At 52.3% G+C, this 23,718-nt stretch overlaps 1 protein-coding gene and 1 long non-coding RNA gene across 5 annotated transcripts in view; one reads left to right on the top strand and one right to left on the bottom strand.

Annotated features, from left to right (window-relative positions):
* Positions 1-19,284, top strand: part of ankrd55 (ankyrin repeat domain 55) — a 172,571-nt gene extending 153,287 nt beyond the window's left edge. For both annotated transcript variants that reach the window (XM_038790948.1, XM_038790949.1), the window contains one exon: positions 18,093-19,284. In XM_038790948.1, coding sequence (XP_038646876.1) covers positions 18,093-18,367 — 275 coding nt within the window. In that variant the 3' untranslated portion in view covers positions 18,368-19,284. The remainder of the gene's footprint in view (positions 1-18,092) is intronic.
* LOC119962822 overlaps positions 1-23,718 on the bottom strand; it is a 271,981-nt gene that overhangs the window by 181,165 nt on the left and 67,098 nt on the right. Inside the window, exons 3-4 of one of the 3 annotated variants that reach the window (XR_005459974.1) lie at positions 16,023-16,614; positions 15,069-15,201 (exon numbers count right to left, since the gene is read on the bottom strand). The exons of 1 other annotated variant lie outside the window; for it this stretch is intronic. This is a non-coding gene — a long non-coding RNA (uncharacterized LOC119962822). The remainder of the gene's footprint in view (positions 1-15,068; positions 15,202-16,022; positions 16,615-23,718) is intronic. One more of the 3 variants, XR_005459975.1, reaches the window with a different exon arrangement.

Genomic DNA, 23,718 nt, shown 5'->3' with positions numbered 1-23,718 from the left:
AACGACTGCGGGAAGAAAGGGCACTTCGCGAAAGTCTGCCTGGCTGGGCCCAAAGGCCACAAACAAAAGTCTCACCGGGCCCAGAAATCAAGCTCCCGGCCTCAAAGACCCCGCAACGCGGCTGCGCTGCGGCCAGACACGCCCACTTCTGACGCGTCATCGACCTCGTGCGAGTCATGAGAGCGGCCATCTTGGCGGCGGCCATCTTCGAAACCCGACACGTGCGACCGGCGGCGGCGGCCATCTTGTGACTCCGGGCGGCCATTTTGTGAGTCCGACTCTGACAGCCCGCACCTAGGAGCGATCACGCTTGATCAATCACGGCCGAAACACCTGCGAAACTCGATGATGCGGGTGCGAATCAACGGCCAAGACACTCCCTGCCTGTTCGACTCTGGGAGCACGGAGAGCTTTATCCACCCAGACACGGTAAGGCGCTGCTCCCTGCGCAACCATCCTGCCTCCCAAACTATCGCCCTCGCCTCAGGGTCCCATTTGGTTCAAATCACGGGGTATTGTGTCGCGGACCTCTCAATTCAAGGCGCGAAATAATCCCATTTTAAACTTTACATTTTTCCTCAACTCTGCGCCCCCCTGCTGCTTGGCCTCGACTTTCAGTGCAGCCACCGGAGCCTGACACTGAAGTTCGGCGGACCCCTGCCCCCACTCACAGTCTGCAGCCTGGCGACACTCAAAGTTGCGCCACCCCGCCTCTTCGCGAACCTCACTCCCGACTGTAAGCCCATCGCCACCAAGAGTCGCCGGTACAGTACCCAAGACTTGACTTTCATCAAGTCGGAGGTTCAGCGGCTACTAAAAGAGGGGGTCATAGAGGCCAGCAACAGCCCTTGGAGGGCCCAGGTATTAGTAGTCCGCTCCGGGGAAAAGCAACGCATGGTTGTGGATTATAGCCAGACAATAAACCGCTTTCCACAACTCGATGCGTACCCACTTCCCCGCATAGCTGAAATGGTGACCCAAATTGCCCAAAATCGGGTATTCTCCACGGTTGACCTCAAATCGGCCTACCACCAACTCCCTATTCGCCCAGAGGACCGCCCATACACGGCTTTTGAAGCAGCCGGTCGGCTGTTTCACTTCCTCAGGGTACCCTTTGGTGTTACAAACGGAGTCTCCGTTTTCCAGAGGGCGATGGATCAAATGGTGGACCAGTACGGCTTACGGGCGACCTTCCCGTACTTGGAGAACGTCACCATCTGCGGCCATGACCAGCTGGACCACGATGCAAACCTGAGGAAGTTCCTCCAGACTGCCCGGGCCCTCAACCTCACGTACAACAAAGAGAAATGCGTGTTCCACACAACCCGGCTCACCATCCTCGGCTACGTCGTGGAGAACGGGGTCCTAGGCCCGGACCCCGACCGCATGCGTCCCCTTAAGGAACTTCCCCTCCCCCGTAGCCTCAAGGCACTCAAACGGTGCCTGGGGCTTTTCTCCTATTACGCCCAGTGGGTCCCCAAATATGCGGACAAAGCCCGGCCACTCATTAAGACCACGGTTTTTCCCCTGACGGATGAGGCCCAGTCGGCTTTCAACTGTGTCAAGGCCGGCATCATCAAGACCGCCATGCACGCGGTGGACGAAGCCATCCCCTTTCAAATAGAAAGCGATGCATCAGACGTCGCCCTGGCTGCTACCCTCAACCAAGCGGGCAGACCGGTAGTGTTCTTCTCCCGAACCCTCAACGCCTCGGAAATTCGACACTCTGCAGTCGAGAAGGAGGCACAAGCAATGCGGCACTGGAGGCACTACCTAGCCGGTAGGAGGTTCACCCTCATCACCGACCAACGGTCGGTTGCCTTTATGTTCGATAACGCACAACGGGGCAAAATAAAGAACGACAAGATTCTGAGGTGGAGAATAGAGCTCTCCACCTATACGTACGATATTAAAGATCGCCCGGGGAAGCTCAACGAGTCCCCAGATGCCCTGTCTCGCGGGACGTGCGCCAACGCGCAATTGGACCGCCTGAGAGCCATCCACGATGACCTCTGCCACCCGGGGGTCACCCGGCTTGCCCACTTCATCAAGTCCCGCAACCTGCCCTACTCCTCAGGGGAGGTCAAGACCATGACTAAGGCATGCCAGATCTGTGCGGAATGCAAGCCGCAGTTCTATCGACCAGACAAGGCCCGCCTGATAAAAGCCTCTGGGCCCTTTGAGCGACTAAGCGCGGACTTCAAAGGGCCTCTCCCTTCCAACAACCGCAACATCTATTTCCTCACCGTCATCGATGAATTCTCCCGCTTCCCTTTTGCTGTCCCCTGCCCCAATACTACCTCGGCCTCCGTGATTAAGGCACTGCGCAGCATCTTCGCTCGGTTTGGTTTCCCCGCTTATATTCACAGCGACCGGGGTACATCGTTCATGAGCGATGAGCTGCGTCGGTACCTGCTCAGCAACGGCATCACTTCGAGCAGGACGACGAGCTATAACCCGCGGGGAAACGGGAAAGTGGAGAGGGAGAACGCGACAGTTTGGAAGGCTGTCCTCCTAGCCCTACGGTCAAGAAGTCTCCCTATCGCCCGCTGGCAGGAGGTCCTACCCGATGCCCTGCACTCCATTCAGTCGCTCCTCTGTACGGCCACGAACGAGACCCCTCACAATCGTTTGTTTGTCTTCCCCAGGAAGTCCACCTCTGGAGTCTCGCTTCCACCCTGGCTGACGACTCTGGGTCTAGTCCTACTCCGGAGGCATGTGAGGAGCCATAAAACGGAACCAATAGTCGAGAGGGTCCACCTGCTGCACGCAAACCCTCAATACGCCTACGTCGAGCACCCCGACGGCAGGCAGGATACAGTATCCCTGCGAGACCTGGCACCCGCTGGCTCTCCCACCGACCCCACCGATCCTCCCACCGACCCCCCCTTCTACTGATGGTCCCGGCCCTACACCGAACGCCGACTTCGACAGCGCCCCCTCCATAGCGCCCCCTGCCCCCCAGCCGACACCGACCACCCTAATCACTCCTGATACCTCCCCCTCTCCAAGGCGAACAAAGCTTCAGTCAACCGTGCTCCCGGATAGAACACCATCGGAACTGACCGCATCCACGGTGCCACCACCGGAGCGGCGAAAGTCAGCACGGACGATCAGACCACCACAAAGACTGAACTTATAATTTAAAAACACTTCATCCCCGACGGACTATGTGTTTTTTTTAAACAGGGGGTGAATGTGATGATCGGAATACCTTGCCCCTTTATGAGGCTTGGAACCCTGGGGGACTCCGCCTCTGGCTACGCCCCCTGGGAAACAGTATTTAAGATGAGACTCCATTTTGCGAGCACACTTCTCTTGGATGCTGCCATTGTTCACTGCTTATTAAAGCCTTTGATTACTGACCTAACTTTCGCGTCGTAATTGAGAGTGCCTCGGGGGGGAGTAGTGGGGGGGGGGAAGAGGGAGTAGTGGGAGGGGGGGAGAGAGATCGAGTAGTGGAGGGGGGAAAGAGGGAGTAGTGGGAGGGGGGAAGAGTGAGTAGTGGGGGGGGGGGGGGGGAGACTGTTCCGTCGTGTTCTGCGCGCCAAAACCCGGAGAATCGACGTTTTGGGTGCATTTTGAGAGCGAGTAGTGGGAGGGGGAGAGAGGGAGTAGTGGGGGGGGGGAAGAGAGCGAGTAGTGGGAGGGGGGAGAGAGCGAGTAGTGGGAGGGGGGGAGAGAGAGCGAGTAGTGGGAGGGGGGGAGAGAGAGCGAGTAGTGGGAGGGGGGGAGAGAGGGAGGAGTGGGGGGAGAGTGAGTAGTGGGAGGGGGAAAGAGAGCGAGTAGGGGAGGGGGAGAGAGGGAGTATTGGGGGGGAGAGCGAGAGTAGTGGGAGGGGGGAGAGAGCGAGTAGTGGGAGGGGGGGAGAGAGAGAGAGTAGTGGGAGGGGGGGAGAGAGGGAGGAGTGGGGGGAGAGTGAGTAGTGGGAGGGGAGAGAGAGAGCGAGTAGTGGGAGGGGGAGAGAGGGAGTATTGGGGGGGAGAGCGAGTAGTGGGAGGGGGGGAGAGAGCGAGTAGTGGGGGGGGGGAGCGAGTAGTGGGGGGGGAGAGAGAGCGAGCAGTGGGAGGGGGGGAGAGGGACTGAGTGGAGTGGGTCGTCCATCCCCAGATGCAACATCTCAGCCGCCCTGCCATGGCAGGACAGTGATGAAGACACGGCCGCTGGATGCCCTGTGGCTGATGGGCACAGGCCACTGACGCACTGGTGAAGAGGACGTAGTTAACTGCCCGTTGGATGCAGAAAGTGACCAGGGGTTAGGCTGGCTGCGTGTCAGCAGCGGGACCAGGCCACCGGGACACACAGGTATCCCGTGGCAGGCGGCTGCCGAGGTGTCGACTAACCTCCGTCTAACATGTCGTTTCTCTGCCCCCGACCACCCTTCTGTAGGTGACCATAATGTATTCGAACAGAACGTCTATGTTCAGCGCAGTGGTTGGGGCCGCTGCACTGCAGTTGGACATCCAGCAGCATCCACAGCGACATCCCACAGTGTATGCAGGGGCAGCTGCAGCAACAGAGGGAATGGCCGTGGAGTGGCCCGGCGTCGCCGCACAGGCCGCAGGCTCTCATGGCCGGCATGTCCAGGGGGATGCCGAGGGGAACATTGATGAGTAGTGGGAGGGGGGGAGAGAGCGAGTAGTGGGAGGGGGGGGGAGAGAGCCCTAGCCCCTACAACTAAACTGTGCCCTTCACCCGTGCCAACTTACTATGTGTCCCTCTTCATTGCCTTACGGACCCTACCACTACGTCTAAGCGAATCCCCAGATGGTACAGCAGGAGTGGAGGCAGACTGCTGAGAATCACGCCCCACGACATGGCTCCCCTTCGGCACTTGTTTCCTGTGGCGACCTGGCCTTGATGGGCCAGGCTGCTCCGCGGGCATTTCGGATGACGTGGTGCCACCCTGCTCTGCCCGCTGCCCACCCAATGCACCAGGGATGGGACCTGTGAGTGCACGACGCCATCCAGCACGTGCGTCAGGCGGTCGATGCTCTCCGCGACTGACTGCTGGGACTGTGCCATGGCGTGCTGGGACTGGGCCATGGCCTGGTGAGACTCGGCCAGGGCCCGTAGCGCGCCGGCAATGTCATGTTGGCTCTGGCGCATTGCTGCCTGTGAGAGGGCAGCCCTCTCCAGGGCCGTGGATGACGCGTGCACATGAAGCCCAACGCCTTGCATAACCTGTGCGGTGTCGGCCTCAGTGGCTACCATGAGTGGCACCACTCCCTGCTCCTGGACGCGGTCTGACTCCTCTAACTGCGTCTTCAGCTGCTGGAAGACGGCCCTCATCCTGTCATTGTGTCCCTGGGTTTCTTGATGCATCGGCTGTCCAGGTGGGTCAAGTAAATCCAGGAACCCGGATCGCGCCCTTTTACGACGCGGAGCGGCGTCATTCAGGCGTCGCACGATTCTGATGTCAACCCCCCGTGTTCCGCGCGGTCCCGATGCTAGCCCATTCCTGGGGCCAGAAGAATAGGTCGCGATCGGGGCCGTTTCGCGCCGTCATTGAACTCGACCGAGTTCACAACGGCTTTCCCGATGCGGCGTGACATCGGCAAATCGCGCCCCACTTTACTGAGGAAGTGGAATTCACCACCACATGAGGTCTGAGGCAAGTAGCTTAAATGTTTTGAAAAGGAAACGAGACAAGGAGAGGGAGTAGAAAGATACTTTGAAATGCTTAGACGAGGAAGATGTCATTGAAGTAGATTTCAGAGGAGCATAAATATCAGCATAAACCAGTTGGTCCAAATGGCAGGTTTCTGTACTCTATATTCTATATATATGTCTGATGTTATCTATCCCAACTAAAAACAGTGTACTCGGGGAGTACACCGCACGCCGAATGGACGGCCTCAGGACGTCACCTGAGGCCCTCCCCCGATGCTCCGCCCCCAATGGGCCGAGTTCCCGATGGCGTGGGTCACACATGCTGCTTTTTTCTGTGGACCCCGCGTGGTGGCTGTGGATTGAATCCAGCCCCGTCACAGTCGGGATGGAGCCGTTCCAAGGGCAGTGGGGCTTTGGCGGGGGCTGGGGGCACTGGTGGGGGTTGGTCTGGGGGTGTCGAGGGGGGTTACTGGGGGATGTTTTTGGCAAGCTGGGTGCAAATGGCGCGGCCGCCGCGCCATATCTGCAGGTAAAGCCGGGGCTGTACGTTGCCCCAGCTGCTAGCCCCCCACCGGACGGAGAATCGGTGCAACTGTTGCGCGATTTTTCTGGCTTAAAACGCCACTGTTCCCACGCTGGCTTCAGGGCTTAGTCTGCAAATCAGAGAATCCAGCCCATCATCATTGAGACGACCTATTTTGACAACCAGCTCCATAACATTGTCAACTTCACCCCGCCTCAAAAATCCTCATATGGGCACAATTTAACCAAAACGGTTCTAAGTGTGGGTAGCAAGCAGTATGCTGCCTGCTTCCTAACGCTCGGCCCAGCGAGGCCGTCACCGCTATAAAACGTTAATTGATCCACTTAATGTGGCCCCACAGGCTTCACACCTCAAATGGTGGATCCGACTGCTGATTCGCCAGGACCGCGCTTGCCAGCCCCTCTCAATAACAAGGAAGAGCAGCATTTAAAACGATCCTGCACAGTCAACCCTACTCAACTCGTAGTCGTGCCTCTGAGAAAACCAGCCCCATGATTCGGATATGCACATCTGGGCAGATTATTGGATACAGTTGAGTCCAGACTGGTGCCCTGTTCCCCCGAGGTTCTTGGAGGATCAGCCACAGGGCAGCCAGTGCCCCTGGTATGAAGTGGCAGCGGCCGTCAGCTTGGGGAGCGTGGCCAGGAGGACAGGCACTCAGTGCCGTAAGAAGATCAACGACCTCGACCGGGCTGCACGGATGAGTTGGCACCGGAACCTGGACCCATCCCCCCCCCACCCCCCAACAAGTATGCACCTGGCACTGCCCCAGCCCAGCACCGTTCTGTGCCACGGCCCACCCATGTCCAGCTGTGCTGCCCACCCGCCCATTCCCCCCATATTATGGCCCGTATCCCCAACGCCCCCCCCCCTTACACACCATGCCCCCCAACCTCCCGAACCTCAAAGAACAAAGAAAAGTACAGCACAGGAACAGGCCCTTCGGCCCTCCAAGCCTGTGCCGACCATGCTGCCCGTCTAAACTAAAATCTTCTACACTTCTGGGGTCCGTATCCCTCTATTCCCATCCTATTCACGTATTTATCAAGATGCTCCTTAAACGTCACTATCATCCCTGCTTCCACCACCTCCTCCGGCATGAGTTCCAGGCACCCACTACCCTATTGTGTAAAAAACTTGCCTCTTACATCTCCTCTAAACATTGCCCCTCGTACCTTAAACCTATGCCCTCTAGTAATTGACCCCTCTACCCTGGGGAAAAGCCTCTGACTATCCACTCTGTCTGTGCCCCTCATAATTTTGTAGACCTCTATCAGGTCGCCCCATAACCTCCGTCGTTCCAGTGAGAACAAACCGAGTTTATTCAACCGCTCCTCATAGCTAATGTCTTCCATATCTGGTAACATTCTGGTAAATCTCTTCTGCACCCTCTCTAACACCTCCACATCGTTCTGGTTGTGTGGCGACCAGAATTGAAGACTATACTCCAAGTGTGGCCTAACTAAGGTTCTACACAGCTGCAACATAACTTGCCAATTTTTATACTCAAGTCGACTCTTTATATTCTGACTTTGTATACTCTTGTTGACGCTGCTGCCGCCTTCTCCGCTGTCTGGCTGCCTGGCCTGTCAACAGCACCACGAGCGCAGCTTCTGTGGGGTCTAAGATATCATCCGTACCCATTGATGGAACGATCAATTCACGAGACACGTGCTTTCAGATATGAACAGTGGTTTTGCCTCTGCATTTGTGGGTTGAGTTCTAGGCGTCCAGGCTTGAGGGCTGATTCCATGACGATCCTGACTGTTCTTAAGTAGATTAAATTGATGGAACCATCAATTCTCGAGACACGTGCTTTCAGATATGAACAGTGGTTTTAATCTACCTACTTCAGAGCCAGCCTGTTACCCGTTGAACTCTCGATAAACTCAGGCTGGCTCTGGACACGGTTATTTATACAGCAGTCTAGGGGGAGGAGTCGTGGGCAGAGCCAAGGGTGGAGCACTGTCCAAACTCCTGAGCCTTCCCAGAGCTACTCCCCTAGTGGTCGGATAACGCTACTGCGCTTACAATAGTATTGGTAAATACAGTGTGAATTACTAAGTGACATTCACCACATTCACCCGCTGCAAAAAAATCAAGTCCGGCGGGGGTGGTGGTCTACAAAGTAAGTCTGTCCGGTGGTCGAACTGTCCGCTGTGATCTGCGGAGCACCAGGGTTGTAGCCTCTTGCGATGGCTGGATGGGTGTTATGTGCTGGGGTACAATGGCGAACTCCAGGGAGGGTTGTGTCCGAGCTTCATACTCTTCTGGTTCGACCGGGGACTGGGGGAGCTGGGGGCTGGCCGGCTCGGGTGCACGGAACTGGTGGAGCGAGCTCGTGGGCTCTGGAGCGCGAGGGGGCGGCAGCATGGGGTGTAGGGTGAGGGGTCCTTCTGTGGGGGTAGACGGGGTGCTGGATCCAGCGGGTGCCAGATCCCGGAGGGATACTGTGTCCTGGCGGCCAGTAAGTGGTAGTGACCCTGGAAAAAATGAAGAGCCTCTCGTGAGGGGTCTGATTGGTCGCTGTGCATAAGAGGGACCTAATAGCGTGGAGCGCGTCTGGGAGGGCTTCCTGCCACTGGGAAACTTGGAGCTTTCTAGACCGGAGGGTCAGTAGGACGGTATTCCAGACCATAGCATTCTCCCTCTCCACCTGGCCATTCCCCCTGGGGTTGTAGCTGGTAGTCCTGCTCGAGGCAATGCCCTTGGCGAGCAGGTACTGACACAGCTCGTCACTCATGAAGGAAGGAACCCCGGTCGCTGTGTACGTAGCTGGGGAAACCAAACAGGGTGAAGATACTATGCAGGGCCCTAATGACTGTGTGGGAGGTCATGTCGCGGCACGGGATAGCAAATGGGAAACGGGAGAACTCATCTACGACGTTTAGAAAGTAAACGGTCTTGTTAGTTGAGGGGAGTGGCCCTTTGAAATCAAGCGGGAGGCGTTCAAAGAGCCTAGAAGCCTTGACCAGGTGGACCCTGTCTGGTCTATAGAAGTGAGGTTTGCACTCCGCACAGATCGGGCAGTCCCTGGTGACCGCTTTTACCTCCTCGTTGGAGAAAGGCAGGTTTCGGGCCCCAATGTAGTGGGCGAGCCGGGTGACCCCCGGGTGGCAGAGGTCGTTGTGGATGACTTTCAGTCAGTCAATATGCGCGCTGGTGCATGTCCCGCGGGATAGGGCATCCGGAGGCTCGTTGAGCTTCCCGGGTCGATACTTAATATCGTAATTATAGGTGGAGAGTTCGATCCTCCACCGAAGAATTTTATCATTTTTTATTTTGCCCCTTTGCGAGTTATCAAACATAAAGGCAACCAATCATTGGTCGGTGATGAGGGTGAACCTCCTACCTGCGAGGTAGTGCCTCCAGCAACTAATAGTCTCCACAATGGCTTGTGCTTCTTTCTCGACTGAGGAGTGTCGGAGTTCTGAAGCGGAGAGGGTACGGGAGAAAAATGTGACTGGTCTCCCTGCCTGATTTAGTGTGGCTGCTAGAGCTACCTCTGAGGCGGTGCTCTCAACCTGGAATGGAGTGGCCCAGTGGGGAATGCAGTGGCCCGAATGGCCACTTTGGCGATATCCTCCTTGATGTAGTTGAAGGCCTGGCGTGCCTCAGCTGACAGGGGAAATCGTGTGGCCCTAAAGAGTGGGCGGGCTTAGTCCGCATATTGAGGGACCCACTGGGCGTAGTAGGAGAAGAAGCCCAAGCACCGTTTGAGGGCCTTGGGGCAATGGGGGAGGGGGAGTTCTAAGAAGGGACGCATACGGTCCGGGTCTGGGCCCAGGACTCCGTTTTCCAAGACGTAGCCGAGGATGGTCAGTCTGCTTGTGCGGAAAACGCATTTCTCTTTGTTGTAAGTGATGTTTAATTTCTGTGCCGTCTGGAAAAAACGGTGGAGGTTGGCGTCATGGTCCTGCTGGTCATAGCCGCAGATGGTGACATTGTCCAAGTACGGAAACGTGGCCCGCAGCCCGTACTGGTCCACCATTCGGTCCATTGCTCGTTGAAACACCGAGACCCCATTAGTGACGCCGAAGGGAACCCGGAGGAAATGGAAGAGGCGGCCATCGGCCTCGAATGCCGTGTAGTGGCGGTCCTCCGGGTGGATTGGGAGCTGGTGGTATGCAGATTTCAGATCCACCGTGGAAAAGAGCCGATACTGGGCGATCTGATTTACCACATCTGCAATCCTTGGGAGGGGATATGCGTCGAGGAGCGTAAATCTATTTATGGTCTGACTATAGTCGACAACCATGCGGAATTTTTCCCCAGTCTTAACGACCACCACCTGAGCTCTCCAGGAACTATTGCTGGCCTCTATAATCCCCTCACTGAGAAGCCTTCGGACCTCTGATCTGATAAATACCCTATCCTGCAGGCTGTATCGCCTGCTACGAGTGGCTACGGGTTTACAGTCCTTTGTGAGATTGGCGAAGAGAGGAGGGGGGAGATTCGCAGCGTAGCGAGGCTGCAGATAGTGAGTGGGGGCAGGGGCCCTGCCGAAGCTGAGGGTGAGGCTCTTAAGATTACATTGAAAATCTAGGCCTAATAAGAGTGGCGCGCAGAGTGCGGGCAAGACGTAGAGTTGAAATTTTGCATAGCTAGCGCCTCGGATTGTGAGTGTCGCGGCGGTGCACCCCTGGATCTGGACAGAGTGGGAGCCTGAAGCGAGAGAGATAGTTTGCCGCACGGGGAAAACGGGGAGCGAACAGCGTCTTACCAGATCTGGGTGTATGAAGCTCTCAGTACTCCCGGAGTCGAAAAGGCATGGCGTGCTGTACCCGTTGATTTGAACCTCTGCCATCGAGTTTCGCAGATGCTTCAGGTGGGTGACTGCGCTCAGTTGCGGGTAGTCAGCGGCTCGATCAGCTGTGCTGGAGTGGCCCCGTGATGACTGCCCTCTGAGTTCGTAGTAGTACTCTTCCGATGAGTTGTCCGAGCATGGAGATGCAGGTCGGGCCCGTGGATCGCACGTGGTGGGCGGCGAGGAAGATGGCGTCCAAGATGGCGGCCCCCATGAGTCACACGTGGCCGGCCGCGTGGTGGAGGTTTTCCAAGATGGCGGCCCCTATGGATCGCACGTGGCGGGAGGGGGCGGGGTCGGGGCACAGGCCGCAGCGTTTTGGGCCCCGCGGGCCTGCGGGTGTGGGGAGCGATTACTTCGTGCCGCTGGGGAGTTGGAAGCTGGGGCCCTTTTTGCGAGGCACACTCTCGCGTACTGGCCTTTCCGCCCGCAGCTGCTGCAGGTCGCGTTGCGGGCCGGGCAGTGCTGCCGCGGGTGCTGATTCTGGCCGCAGAAATGGCAGGCTGGGGCAGCATAGTGGCTGGCTGGAGCAGCATAGTGGCTGGCTGGGGCAGCATGGTGGCTGGGCGGCCGCGTGGCACAGGCCTGGGGGAGTCGCTGGTCGGGAGTCCATGATTGGGTCGTGGGGTCCGCGGGGAACGAGGTGAGGCTGCGGAAAGAGACCTCCATCGTGGTAGCAATTTCCGCAGTTGTTTCTCAGTCTTGGGCCGCCTTTTCCAGCTGTCTTTGGCGCACACAATTGGACCTGAGGCCCGCTACAAAAACATCGTGTACAGCAAGTTCTCTATGTTCGGCCGCGGTAACAGCTTGATAGTTACAGTCATTGGATAAATTATTGAGCTCTCTTAGAAATTCGGCGAGTGATTATGTAGGCCGCTGGCGGCGAGTCGTGAACATATGGCGTGCGTAAACTTTGTTAATGGGCCTTACATACATCTTATCGAGTATCGCTAGTGCTGCAGTATATGAATCGGCCGAGTTTAGTTGCGTAGAGATTCTGTGGCTCACCCTCGCGTGCAGTAGACTTAACTTCTGTTCCTCTGTTGTTTCGGCTGTGCTCGCTTCTGCCAGGTAGGCCTTAAAGCACCGCAGCCAGTGGGAGAAGATTTATTTTGCCTCTGCATTTGTGGGTTGAGTTCTAGGCGTCCAGGCTTGAGGGCTGATTCCATGACGATCCTGACTGTTCTTAAGTAGATTAAATTGATGGAACCATCAATTCTCGAGACACGTGCTTTCAGATATGAACAGTGGTTTTAATCTACCTACTTCAGAGCCAGCCTGTTACCCGTTGAACTCTCGATGAACTCAGGCTGGCTCTGAACACGGTTATTTATACAGCAGTCGAGGGGGAGGAGTCGTGGGCGGAGCCAAGGGTGGAGCCCTGTACAAGCTCCTGAGCCTTCCCAGAGCTACTCCCCCTAGTGGTCGGATAACGCTACTGCGCTTACAATCGTATTGGTAAATACAGTGTGAATTACTAAGTGACATTCACCACACCCATGTAATATCTGTGAGGAATTGGGAGAGGTTTGAGACTGACAACCAAAGGTGTCTTCCATTCCGCAACCCTCCAGGCCCCCAATTCTCTCCCCCACCCAACATGACCTGCACACAAACGTGGCTGCAGTGGGGGCCCCTGCTCACCTGACCCCCAACGCTGCACCCCAGACACCCGCACGCAAGGTTACCTGGATTGGGCGCTGGGATCCCAATGCCCTGATCTGGAAGTAATTTTACGTTGGTTGGCAAGGCCTTGGGGAGCAAGCTCCGCCTTGTCTCAATTAAGGCACTTAAGTGGCTACTTAAGGGTGAGGGGCAGAACACCTCCATCAGACGCCTCCTTCTTGCTGGGGACACCGATCCCTCAGGACTGGAAACCTCCAGACATCTCTCTCCCCAGCTCAGCTTATCCCCAAATCACCCCCCGTATCGCTATTTAAGAAGGGTTGCAAGGATAACTCCGGTAATTATAGGCCAGTGAGCTTGGCATCAATGATAAGTGAAATTGTTGGAAAAGATTCTCAGAGATAGGGGGCTGGATTCTCCATTTGCCGATGGCAAAATCGTGAAACGCGATTGGGCAGAGGATAGCTTCCGATGCTGAAATCGCAGTAGACGCCGGTTTGACGCCAAATCGGGATGCTCCAGCAACACCAAAATGGAGTAAATGATGCGGGCTGAAAGTACAGTAGGCATATCATTCGCGGGCATGACGCCCGATACTTCGGAGCCTCCGCGATTCAGCGCCTCCGATGGGCAGAAATCGTGAACCTGGCGTATTGGCTGCTGAGCAAGACAGAGGAGGTAGGAAATGGCGTGGAGTGACTGCGGGCTGCCAGCCCGGACACCGGTCGTGCTGGCTGCGACAGGGGGGGGGGGAGCCCTGCCAAGGGCGGGGGAGAGGAGGGGATGTGGGGGACTGGCCGTGCAGCTGTGGTGCCCCCCCACGGGACTGGGGCAGTGCCCACGCACTGACCACCACCCTCCTGAACATCCACTGACCGAGCACCATTTCTGTCGGAAACGCCGGGGGTTTTAAGTGGCACTTCTGCTAGCCCCCCCCCCACACCGGGCGGAGCATCGTAAGACTAGACACATGCTCCGGATATAGACTAAAAATCGGAGAATCCAGCCCTAAGGGTTGACACCAATGCAGAATTCATGGACTTGCACAACAGCAAACTGCCGCCCAACCTGGACCAATTCAGTAACTGTGGATGGGCTAGCATAAGCTCCACTTTGAACACAATCAATTCCAATGAAATTCGTGCAGGATTCGCCGGGTCAGTGATTGACACTTGGGAGGCTACAAACTGCAGCCACATATACACATTACAATCCCCACATACACTCATCCCAGCCAGCAAGATAGTACTGGTTGTGCTGGAGCGTGCCCATAGAGCTGATGGGTCGGCTAGGGCCAGAGGCCACCTAGGGGTATGGCCTGGGGGGACATCTATACGACCTCTGGCCCTAAGTTCACAGTGGGCTGTCAGCGGTGTGCACAGCTGCATGGCTGTCTTTCTGGCTGTGGCAATGGTGTTCCATGTCCGTCCACCCTGACCCTACAGCCCATGGCGATGTTGGACACTTTCCATGCACCCTCTCTCGCCTTCGGCAACCACGATGCCCGTTTCGCGATTTTTAAAAGCACAAGTGAACCGCGTTGGTTATTCGGTCCATTGGAGATGGAGCATCATGCAGCCCCCGGAGTATACTAGTCAGGCCTGCTAATGATATGCAAACGGTGTCTACTGTACGTGCATTCAGGACCACATTGACACCGCTGTTGAGGTGTTGGAGAATAGCGATTTGGAGTCAAATCGTACCCGCTGCGGTTTTAGCATGGGCATCTATTCTCCGCCCAATCGCGTTTTGCAATTTTGGCATCAGTCAATGGAGAATCCCGCCCCATTTCTCCTGTAATAAATGCCAACATTTCATTTGCCTTCCTAATTACTTACTGTATCTACATGCTGACTTTTTGTGATTCATGTACAAGGACCCCCAGATCCTTCTGTTAGTGCAGGCTTCTGTGGTCTCTCTCCATTTAAATAATTCTCTGGTTTTCTATTCTGCTTGCCAAATTGGGATTTTCCAATCCCCGCCACTGAGATTGGGAATCCCGATCGGGCCAAAATTGTTGCACGGGCACAAAAACGCGTTGAGCACTGAAAGGCAGACCCATCCCAATCTCTGGTCCCGCACTGCCAGCCAGAGCGGGATTCCCACTTGAACTGCCGGGAACATACAAACAGTTCCTTCGCAATCATTTGAATGCGATGAATGGGGCTGGAAGTTCGAATCTCCACACCCCGTTACGCTCCACCCCTCCCAGCCGGGAGTTATGCAGGAGTGATTTAGCGCAACTGTTTACAAACAGGGTCCTGGCATCATGGCCTTTGAAGGGGAGCAAGGAGGTAAGTACCTTTTTCAATATCTTTGGCTTGCTGGGGGGTATATGCCAGGAGCTCTGTGACTAGTGGGGACCAACTTAGTGATAAGGATGTGACTCGTGGTGTCCCCCAATGCCCCCTGGATCGGGGTACCGGAGCTGAACCTTCAATTGCTGCTGTAAAAGATTAGCAATTAGGCATTACTTACAGGCCTTTCATCCCACTTTCTCATTAGCCGTTCATCCTTTCCCACAACCACAGCTCCTACTCCTCCTTCCGAGGGTCATCTCCGCATCACAACAAGGTGTTGGGCCTGGGTTGGCACTATCAGCTGGGTTTATCTGCAGGACAGAGGAAGATGATGACTGGCTGTGAGATAAACTTTGGTGCGGTGACAAAGGCTGACTCCAGTCTTTTGGATAACGTACTATTGTCCACCTGGGTGACCCCTGGTTGCATGATGGGGCTCCTTCTCATGGGCCACATTGTTTTGGGAGAGGGGCTTTGGGTGAGATGGAGTAAGCTTTGGGCTCACAGAGTGGGGATGCTGTCATACTAGGCAGTGTCACACTGCGACTCCCATGGCCTGTCACTTCTCGGTAAGGGTGGATGTCTGTGGGACGTCCATGTGTCCGATGATCCCTGAACCGAACCCCCCCCCCCCCCCCCCCCTACCCCCCACACCCACCAGCAAACCCCAACCCACCTCCCCTTCCCCTCCCCATCACAGGCTGGCATAACCCCAGCCCAACCTTCCTACCATGGGACAACAGTGAGAGGCAGATCAAACTGGTGGCAGAAAAGTGTTTAATGGTGTTTCTACAGATTTGGTGCCCATCTATTGACTCACTATGTTAAACTACACCCATGCCAACTTAAGTGCTGGCTATCTTTCTGATCCTCTGTGACCTCCCGCTTCGTCTAGGTGTTTTCAAGATTGCACAGCAGGAGTTGAGGCGGTTTGCTGCTTGTTCCTCAGCGAATGAGCCATGTCCCTCATTGAGTGGTCATGTTACTGTAACTGTATCATGTCCTTCTGTGACTGGCGAGGGTTAGTCCTCGCCTGGCCAATGCTTTCGCTGCCCTCAGCCAAGACACTTTGTGAGTGGGCCAAGCTCTGGAGCTCCGCAGCAATGTATATCTGTGCCTGGGATATGCTCACCTGTGGTTGGGCCTTCCTGTCCTGGGCCTCAGCCATGGCCAATACATTGTGCCCCAAGCCTTGGGTGTCCTGACACATGGCTTTGACTTCTTGCCCAGGCCTTTCACTGCGGACGCCACCCTTTCATTGTTGGCCTGGATACCACACATTGTCCACAACATCTCCTGTTGCTGAAGACGATTGGACTCCACCAGTTTTATTTTCAGGCACTGCAATGTAGTTAATACCCCCTCCTGTATATTCTGGCTCTGAATCTGCATCAGTGATGAAATCATCTTTTTCAGAGGCACGACATCTGTCTTGGAGGCAGTTGTTCCCTGGGATCAGGCAGCCCTCCAACCGGCTGCTCCCTCAGGAGTCCATGCCTCCACCTGATGTGATGCAGCATATGTATAGTACACACCATAGAGTGATCCAGGAGCCTGACCAATAACATTCCCCACCGAGGTGACAGTCTCTACTCTGGTGGATGCTGCTCGTGAAAGTAGTACCGAGAAGTTGGTTATCTTCCCCAGAGGTCTGCTCCGGGATGTTCTGAAGGTCTTAATGGAAGGGTGCGACCCAGACGATTTGGCCTTGTCTGATGGAGATCCTGGAAGACAAAGGACATAGGATCAGCTGTTGGGAAGGACAGCGCTATAGGAGATGAAAGACCTTCTTGAGATAAGACATCTGGATAAAATTGCAATGGACTCTCACTTCTTTGGCACATGCCAAACTCCATGTCAGCCACAGCTTGTTCCTTGGCCTCCACCACAAGTTCCATGACTCTTTCTTAAAAGGGGAGGTGGAACCGTCTGTTGGTCATGCCACTGGCTGTCTTCTGACGCTCCCTTCGATTATGGTCTGCTTTACCCTTGGGGAAAAGACATAGTGAGATGCTGGCATGCCAGAGCTATGGGGGGAGTTTGTAGCTGGTGGCATATGTGGGAAAGGTGCCTGGCCCAAGTCAACAGGGCGTGTGTTGGGGGTTCCCTGAGGGAGGGGGGGGGGGGGGGGTGCTGAAGGACACACTGGTAGATGATGTGTTACTGGCATATCAGGGTTTGTAGGCAGGTGTCAGGGGTCAAGATGGGACTGATGCTAAGGTCACGCAGGTAGTTCTCACTTGAGTTGCTTGAAGGAGATAGTTCATCTTCTTCCTGCTTTTCATGCAGTCCTCTTGATGAGGCTGCCAGCACGCACTGCATTTGCCACCATCCCAGGCTTTTTTCACAACAGTTGGCTGTTGACTCCATCCCACCCAGGGAACATGGGTGACCCTCCTCTCCTCAACTGCTTCCAACATACTGTAGATGTCCGCATGAAAGAAGCGTGGTGCAGGTCTTTTAGCAGCCATCTTGTTCCAGCCCCAATGAATCACATGTTTGGGAATCGGGACTTGGGCGTGATGCACATGGGCAGCGTGCTGTCCTATTTGCATAGATGAAATCACACTTCCCCGGCGCTCCTAATGGCAGTGCAAACATGTTCCAATTCTTCACTGGTGGGAGCACTTAGACTCTGGAACGGAGAATTCCACAGTCCATCTGCAAATTATTTTGCCGACTCACTTAATCTATCTATATCCCTTTGCAGACTTTTTGCATCCTACCTATTTTCATATTGTCAGCAAATTTAGCTATGATACAGTTGATCCCTTCATCCAAGTTATTAATGTAGATCATAAATAGTTGAGCCCCAACACTGATCTTGTGGCAATCCACCAGTTACAGTTTGTCATCCTGAAAATGGCCCATTTATCTTGACTGTTTCCTGTTCATTAGCCATTCCTCTATCCATGCTCATATATCACTCCCAACACCATAATCTCTCATCTCGTGGAGTAATCTTTTATGTAGCACCTTGTCAAATACTTTTTGAAATTTTGAAATTCCAAATACACTACATCTACTGGATCCCCTTTATCTACCCGGCTTGTTCATATCTTGTGTTATCTAGGAAACTGGTGGTTTAACAATCACTTGCCTGAAATGATTACAAAAATGCAGGAGAATTGTTTTCTTTTAGGAATGTTGAAAACTCGCAATGTAACTATGTTAAAAATTAAGTCCTTTCTTTTGACTATAGGTAACCTGCCATCTGACAGCATGTCTCAGAATATGAAAAAATTCAGATCTCTTCCTCAGACTTCTGTAAGAACTACTGCAGTGAATTTCCTACCACCACGCCCATCCAGATTGCAAAGGGAAGGAATTGTCCAAAGCCAGTCTTTTCTGCCAGTCATGTCAGGTGACTCCCTGAGAACCAATCGTGTACTCCCTGCCATCCAATCTCAGAAGAAGGGTACTCATTCAGAAGGCTTATCCACGTGTGTCACCGAATTGCAGCACAACAGCCAATAAATATAGGAATGTAAATAAAGAAAAACATATTTCTCCCTTTTTTAACAGCAATTTTGAAACTGAGTAAATATTCAGATAGATTTCTGTAATTAATAACTTTTGCCTTTCGTTTTCAAACAAGGCACTAGGACTTTATAAAGCATTTTATATTTTGAGACTGCAGTGCTTTGTTAAAATGCAAGAAGTTTTCGTGGAAGCCGCATTTGCATGCCAAATGTAATCAGTCTATATTCAAAACAGTATACATGTGCTATATGTAGCTGTAAACTATTATCTTTCTCTGCATACATTTTTCAGGTACTAATGTTGCTAATCATGGAAAGTACTTATTTGAAACTTAGTTCATAGCAGCTTTTTTTAAGGCATTCATTAAAAAAAAGTTAAGAACGCTGGAAATTTTTATTAGAGCAGAAAATGCTAGAAAACGCAACATATCTGAATCAGAAGGATGGATTAACATTTCAGGTGTTAAGAGTTACAACTAAAATATTGTATTTTGTAATATATTGATGCGATCTTGCGATGAATTAGAGGATGTGGTAAGAACTAGTCATGTGCTGAATTCTTTAAAAAGTGCATAAAAGACCTTCCTGTGAATCAGTGTGCAGTTGAATTGTCCAGAACAGGAAAGTCTCAGATTTGATCTATGCTCTATGTTAAATTATCAAGCTAACGACAACTGATATATCAGCAGCAGTATTACAATTAGCTCAGTGATATGTGCTAAGGGAAAAACAGCCATTGTTATGTCTCCTGATCAGTGTTCTGAAATCCTTATTGAAAAATGTGCATGTAAGGCCATCTGGGCAGCAGGGTAGCACAAATGTATAGCACTGTGGCTTCATAGCGCCAGGGTCCCAAGTTTGATTCCCCGTTGGGTCACTGTCTGTGCGGAGTCTGCACGTTCTCCCTGTGCCTGCGTGGGTTTCCTCGGGGTGCTCTGGTTTCCTCCCACAGTCCAAAGACATGCAAGTTAGGTGGATTGGCCATGATAAATTGCCCTTAGTGTCCAAAAAGGTTAGGAGGGGTTATTGGGTTACGGGGATAGGGTGGAAATGAGGGCTTAAGTGGGTCGGTGCAGAGTCAATGGGCCGAATGGCCTCCTTCGGTGCATTGTATGTTCTATAAGATCTATGAGGTGAAATCAGAATCAGGATTGGTTGTACTGCCTCTCCATAACCAAAACCGTATCAATACATTGTAAGATGGTGTAAAGTTAGAATGGTAGACTTTGTATCCACCAAACCTGTTACAACACCTGGCAAATTTTCTGAGGTCAACCTAATTACTGTAATTTTATTGCCGTCCCAGTGGGATTCTCTACTCCACCCAAAGACCACTTTGGGAACTGGATGAAGAAAAACGCTGTGTAATTTGGGTATCTGCAGCAGCGGAGCAGGTGCTGTGCACAGATAAAGAGGAGAACCAAATTGATGCGAAGTAAAATATCATTAAAGTCCATCTGTCCAAATCGTAATATTGGATGCCAAAATAAATACTCTCCAAGCATTTCCCCACTCCTGTCATCCCAGAATTTGCAGAAGACCAGTGCAAATTTTCCCTCAATTCTCCAAGGTTCACAAACAAAGAATGTGCACATACTTTCAGCATTGAAGCAGGGTGGCTTGTGCTCATTGAACAGTACACCAGCAAGGAATCAATATCAAATGGGGAGCAGGAGAGAAGGGGAAAAAAATGAACAGAAGAAACAGTGTAAAAATAATATTGAAATTAAAATCAATATTTTATAAAAGATAAATAAAAATAATTGACTTACATTTTTTTCTTATTCAACCAAAATTATTACATTTCTCAGTAACATTCAACTCTAATCCTATGTCACAATTTATCTCTCCAAGCCTGCTATTTATCCTCCTTGAGCTCATTGATGTGTCCAGCTCACAGCAATGCTACCACACTTAAGACTTCTACTACTTAACTGTTTTCCTTCCAACATAAATGTAACTAATGCCAAAAATATTCAGCAAACTTTGTGAGAGGACTGGTTGAGATGCTAAAATGGTTCAAATGCTATGATGTGATAGAAATTCATTATTTTTTATTACATTACTTTTATTGGCTATCAATTTCAATGAAAATCCTCCATTGATGGTCAGCCTCCCAGCCAAATGCATGTTCCTCGGCGGCGCGCCGTCGCCGTCAGCAGGATTCTCCATCCCCGCTGCTAGCCAATGGGATTTCCCATTGTGGCCACCCCACAACGCCAGGGAACCCTCAGGCGAGGGAGCACTGCCGGCGGAACAGAGAATCCCGCCGGATGAAAATTCACCCCAAATGAACAGAGGAATTTTGTTTGAACAGGTGAGTCAATTTACTGAAAAGTATACAGTGGAATTTCTACCTTGATGTATGAAGTTGCAGTGTACCTATTGGCTGTGGAACATTTATTCACTGTCTTGTCTTTGCTTGGACATGCATTTGCAATTGCACTGTTTCTGAGATTACAATAAATAACTTCAAATAAATTAAAGGACATACATCTTCAAAATTCTTGAATTGAAATATTCAACCTGTTTTGTAACTGTTTGTAATGCCTCATGTCATGCACAATTCTTCCATCACAATTGTGAATCCAGATTTCTGCATACTCCACTCTGAACTGATCATATAATGGCCAATTAAGTCAGCTGGTTCACTAATTTTAACTCCCTCTTCTCTGTACATTCTATCCTTTATTCCCAGTGAACTATACAGGGATCCAGTTAAACAGGCATCAGCAAAGCTCCAGCGGCTTTCTCAAGTAGTTGTACATCATGTGTGGCCTTGGGCAGTGAGTGCAGCCCTTCACATCCCAAAACAGCATCTCAAAGATAAGGGAGGCCCTGGGCACAGCCGGATGAGGTCTCCTCTCCATTCCTGTGTATTCTTTTTTAAATTCATTTACGGGATGTGGGCATCACTGGCTAGGCCAGCATTTATTGCTCATTCCTAATTGTTCTTGAGAAGGTGCTGGTAAGCTGCCTTTTTGAACAGCTGCAGTTTTTGTGGTTTAGGTACACCCACTGGGCTGTTAGAGAGGGAATTCCAGGATTTTCATCCAGCGACAGTGAAAGAACAGCAATATATTTCCAAGTCAGGATGGTGAGTGACTTGGAGGGGAATGTCTAGCTGGTGGTGTTCCCATGTATCTGCTGCCCATGTCCTTCTAGATGATAGCGTCGTGAATTTGGAAAGTACTGCCCAAGGGGCCCTAGTGAGTTACTGCAGTGCCTCTTAATAATAATAATCGCTGATTGCCACAAGTAGGCTTCAGTGAAGTTTTTGTAGATCATACACACAGCTGCCACTGTTTGTCAATGGTGGAAGGAGTGAATGTTTGTGGAAGGGGTGCCAATCAAGCAGGCTGCTTTGTTCTGGATGGTGTTGAACTTCTTGAGTGTTGTTGGAGCTGCACTCATCCAGACAAGTGGAGGATATTCAAACATACTACTGACTTGTGCCTTGTGGATAGTGGACACTTTGGGGAGTCAGGAGATGAGTTATTAACTGCAGGATTCCTAGCCTCTGACCTGCTCTTGTAGCCACATTATTTATATTTCTGCAGTCTGGAAAATCCAAGTGCTGGACAGCTTTTCTGATAAATGCCGTGGTCTCTTCAATTAGGATTCTTTCCTTTGACAGAATGGACTTATCAGCCTGCCTGCCCTCCCTAATTGGATTTGGAATCTGGAGACATGGATGATAATTGGTTTGTGCAGGTGAAGAGCTGGACGTGCTGTGCAGAAAGACGGATTCCATATTTGAACATTTATAGATTATCGAATTTAAAGTGCAGATGGAGGCCATTCAGCCCATCGAGTCTACACAAGCCCTTGGAAAGAGCACGCCACTTATTGATTACACATAATCAGATGTGAAAAAAAAAACAAAGGTTGATCTGTTATTAAAAAAATAGATGCTGACAATTACTTCCAAGATTTCTAGGTTTTTTTTATGTGCAATCATTCTTTGTTAATCAACGGAGGTGATGTTTTAGTTTAAAACCACATACTTGCAAAATTAATTAAAGATCAAGGCAGAATTCCCCATCCCGGGACACCAAGAATGCATTCCCCAATGGGACAGAGAATCGGGCGTTGGGGAAAATCAGGATTGCCACTGGCCCCGATTTGAATGCAATGCTCTGACGCCTCACTGGTGCCATGAATGAGGTCCACGATGCGCATCTTGTGTGTGTGGTGGTGGGGGGGGGAATGTAAATAAAAATAAATGGGTCTTAATGATTCGTTGGCATCTATTTAGTGGGCTTGGCACTCAATGCTCCAATCTCCCGTGATTCTCCTGTCTCCCCGGCCGGGAATCATGTGGGCATGGATGACTTGTGGTTTCAGAAATCTTCTACCTGATGTGGTGGACATCGCAGTGGGTAAGGAGGCAATCGTGCCTTAGCCCCTAATGCTAACCTAAGTGCTTCACCTGTGCCAACTTAATTGGTGTCTAACTTTCTAACCTTACGTGACCTAACAGTCCTTCTAATGCATCCCCCAGGTGATACATCAGAAGTGGAGGTGACCTGGTGCATATCTCGCCCTGTGACCTGGGTCCCCTTTGTTGACCGTCCTCTGGAGCGACAGGGCTTAGATTGATCTGGCAGCCTTCCGGGTATCATGGGTGGCGTGGTACCATGCTGTTCTGCTCGCTGTCCATCAGGCACCCCGAGGGACGTGGAGGTGATGGGCTCGTGCCACTGACTCCTGCAGCGGGGTGAGTGCGAGAACACCACAGAACCTATGAATCCCCCCCCCAACCTGTCCCTGGCACATTTGGGGTTAGGGCACGATACTTGTATATATAAATTTATTTTATTCATTTGCGGGATGTGGGCGTTGCTTGTTAGGCCCAAATTTATTGCCCATCCCGAGTTGCCCTTCAACCGCTGCAGACCTTGAGGTGTAGGTACACCCACTGTGCTGTTAGGGAGGGAGTTACAGGATATTGCCCCAGCAACATTGAAGGAACTGCAATATATTTCCAAGTCAGGGTGGTGAGTGACTTGGAGGAGAACCAGATATGTGTGGGCACCATATGGTAGGGACTGCCCGGCATTGCGCACCACCTCAATATCTAACCTCGTCCCCCCGACCACCCCCCCCCTCATCCCAGGGGATCGATGGGATCATGAGATGGAATGGCCAGCACGCATGCAGGGATCACCCGGGTGGACAGTGGAAAGGGCTACCAAGGGCAGGAGTCAGACTTGGTCAAACAATGTGGAGCACAGAGCACATTGCGAAACGGGTCATCATATCCTCCATCCCATGGACCAGACCCGCTGATGCTGTCAACCCAGGGCCAGCATTATGTAGCGAAGAAGGTGGGAAGCATGGAGG

Source organism: Scyliorhinus canicula, chromosome 3 (assembly GCF_902713615.1).
Source record: "Scyliorhinus canicula chromosome 3, sScyCan1.1, whole genome shotgun sequence".
Lineage (NCBI taxonomy): Eukaryota > Metazoa > Chordata > Chondrichthyes > Carcharhiniformes > Scyliorhinidae > Scyliorhinus > Scyliorhinus canicula.
This window is presented reverse-complemented; position numbering and strand designations above follow the sequence as displayed.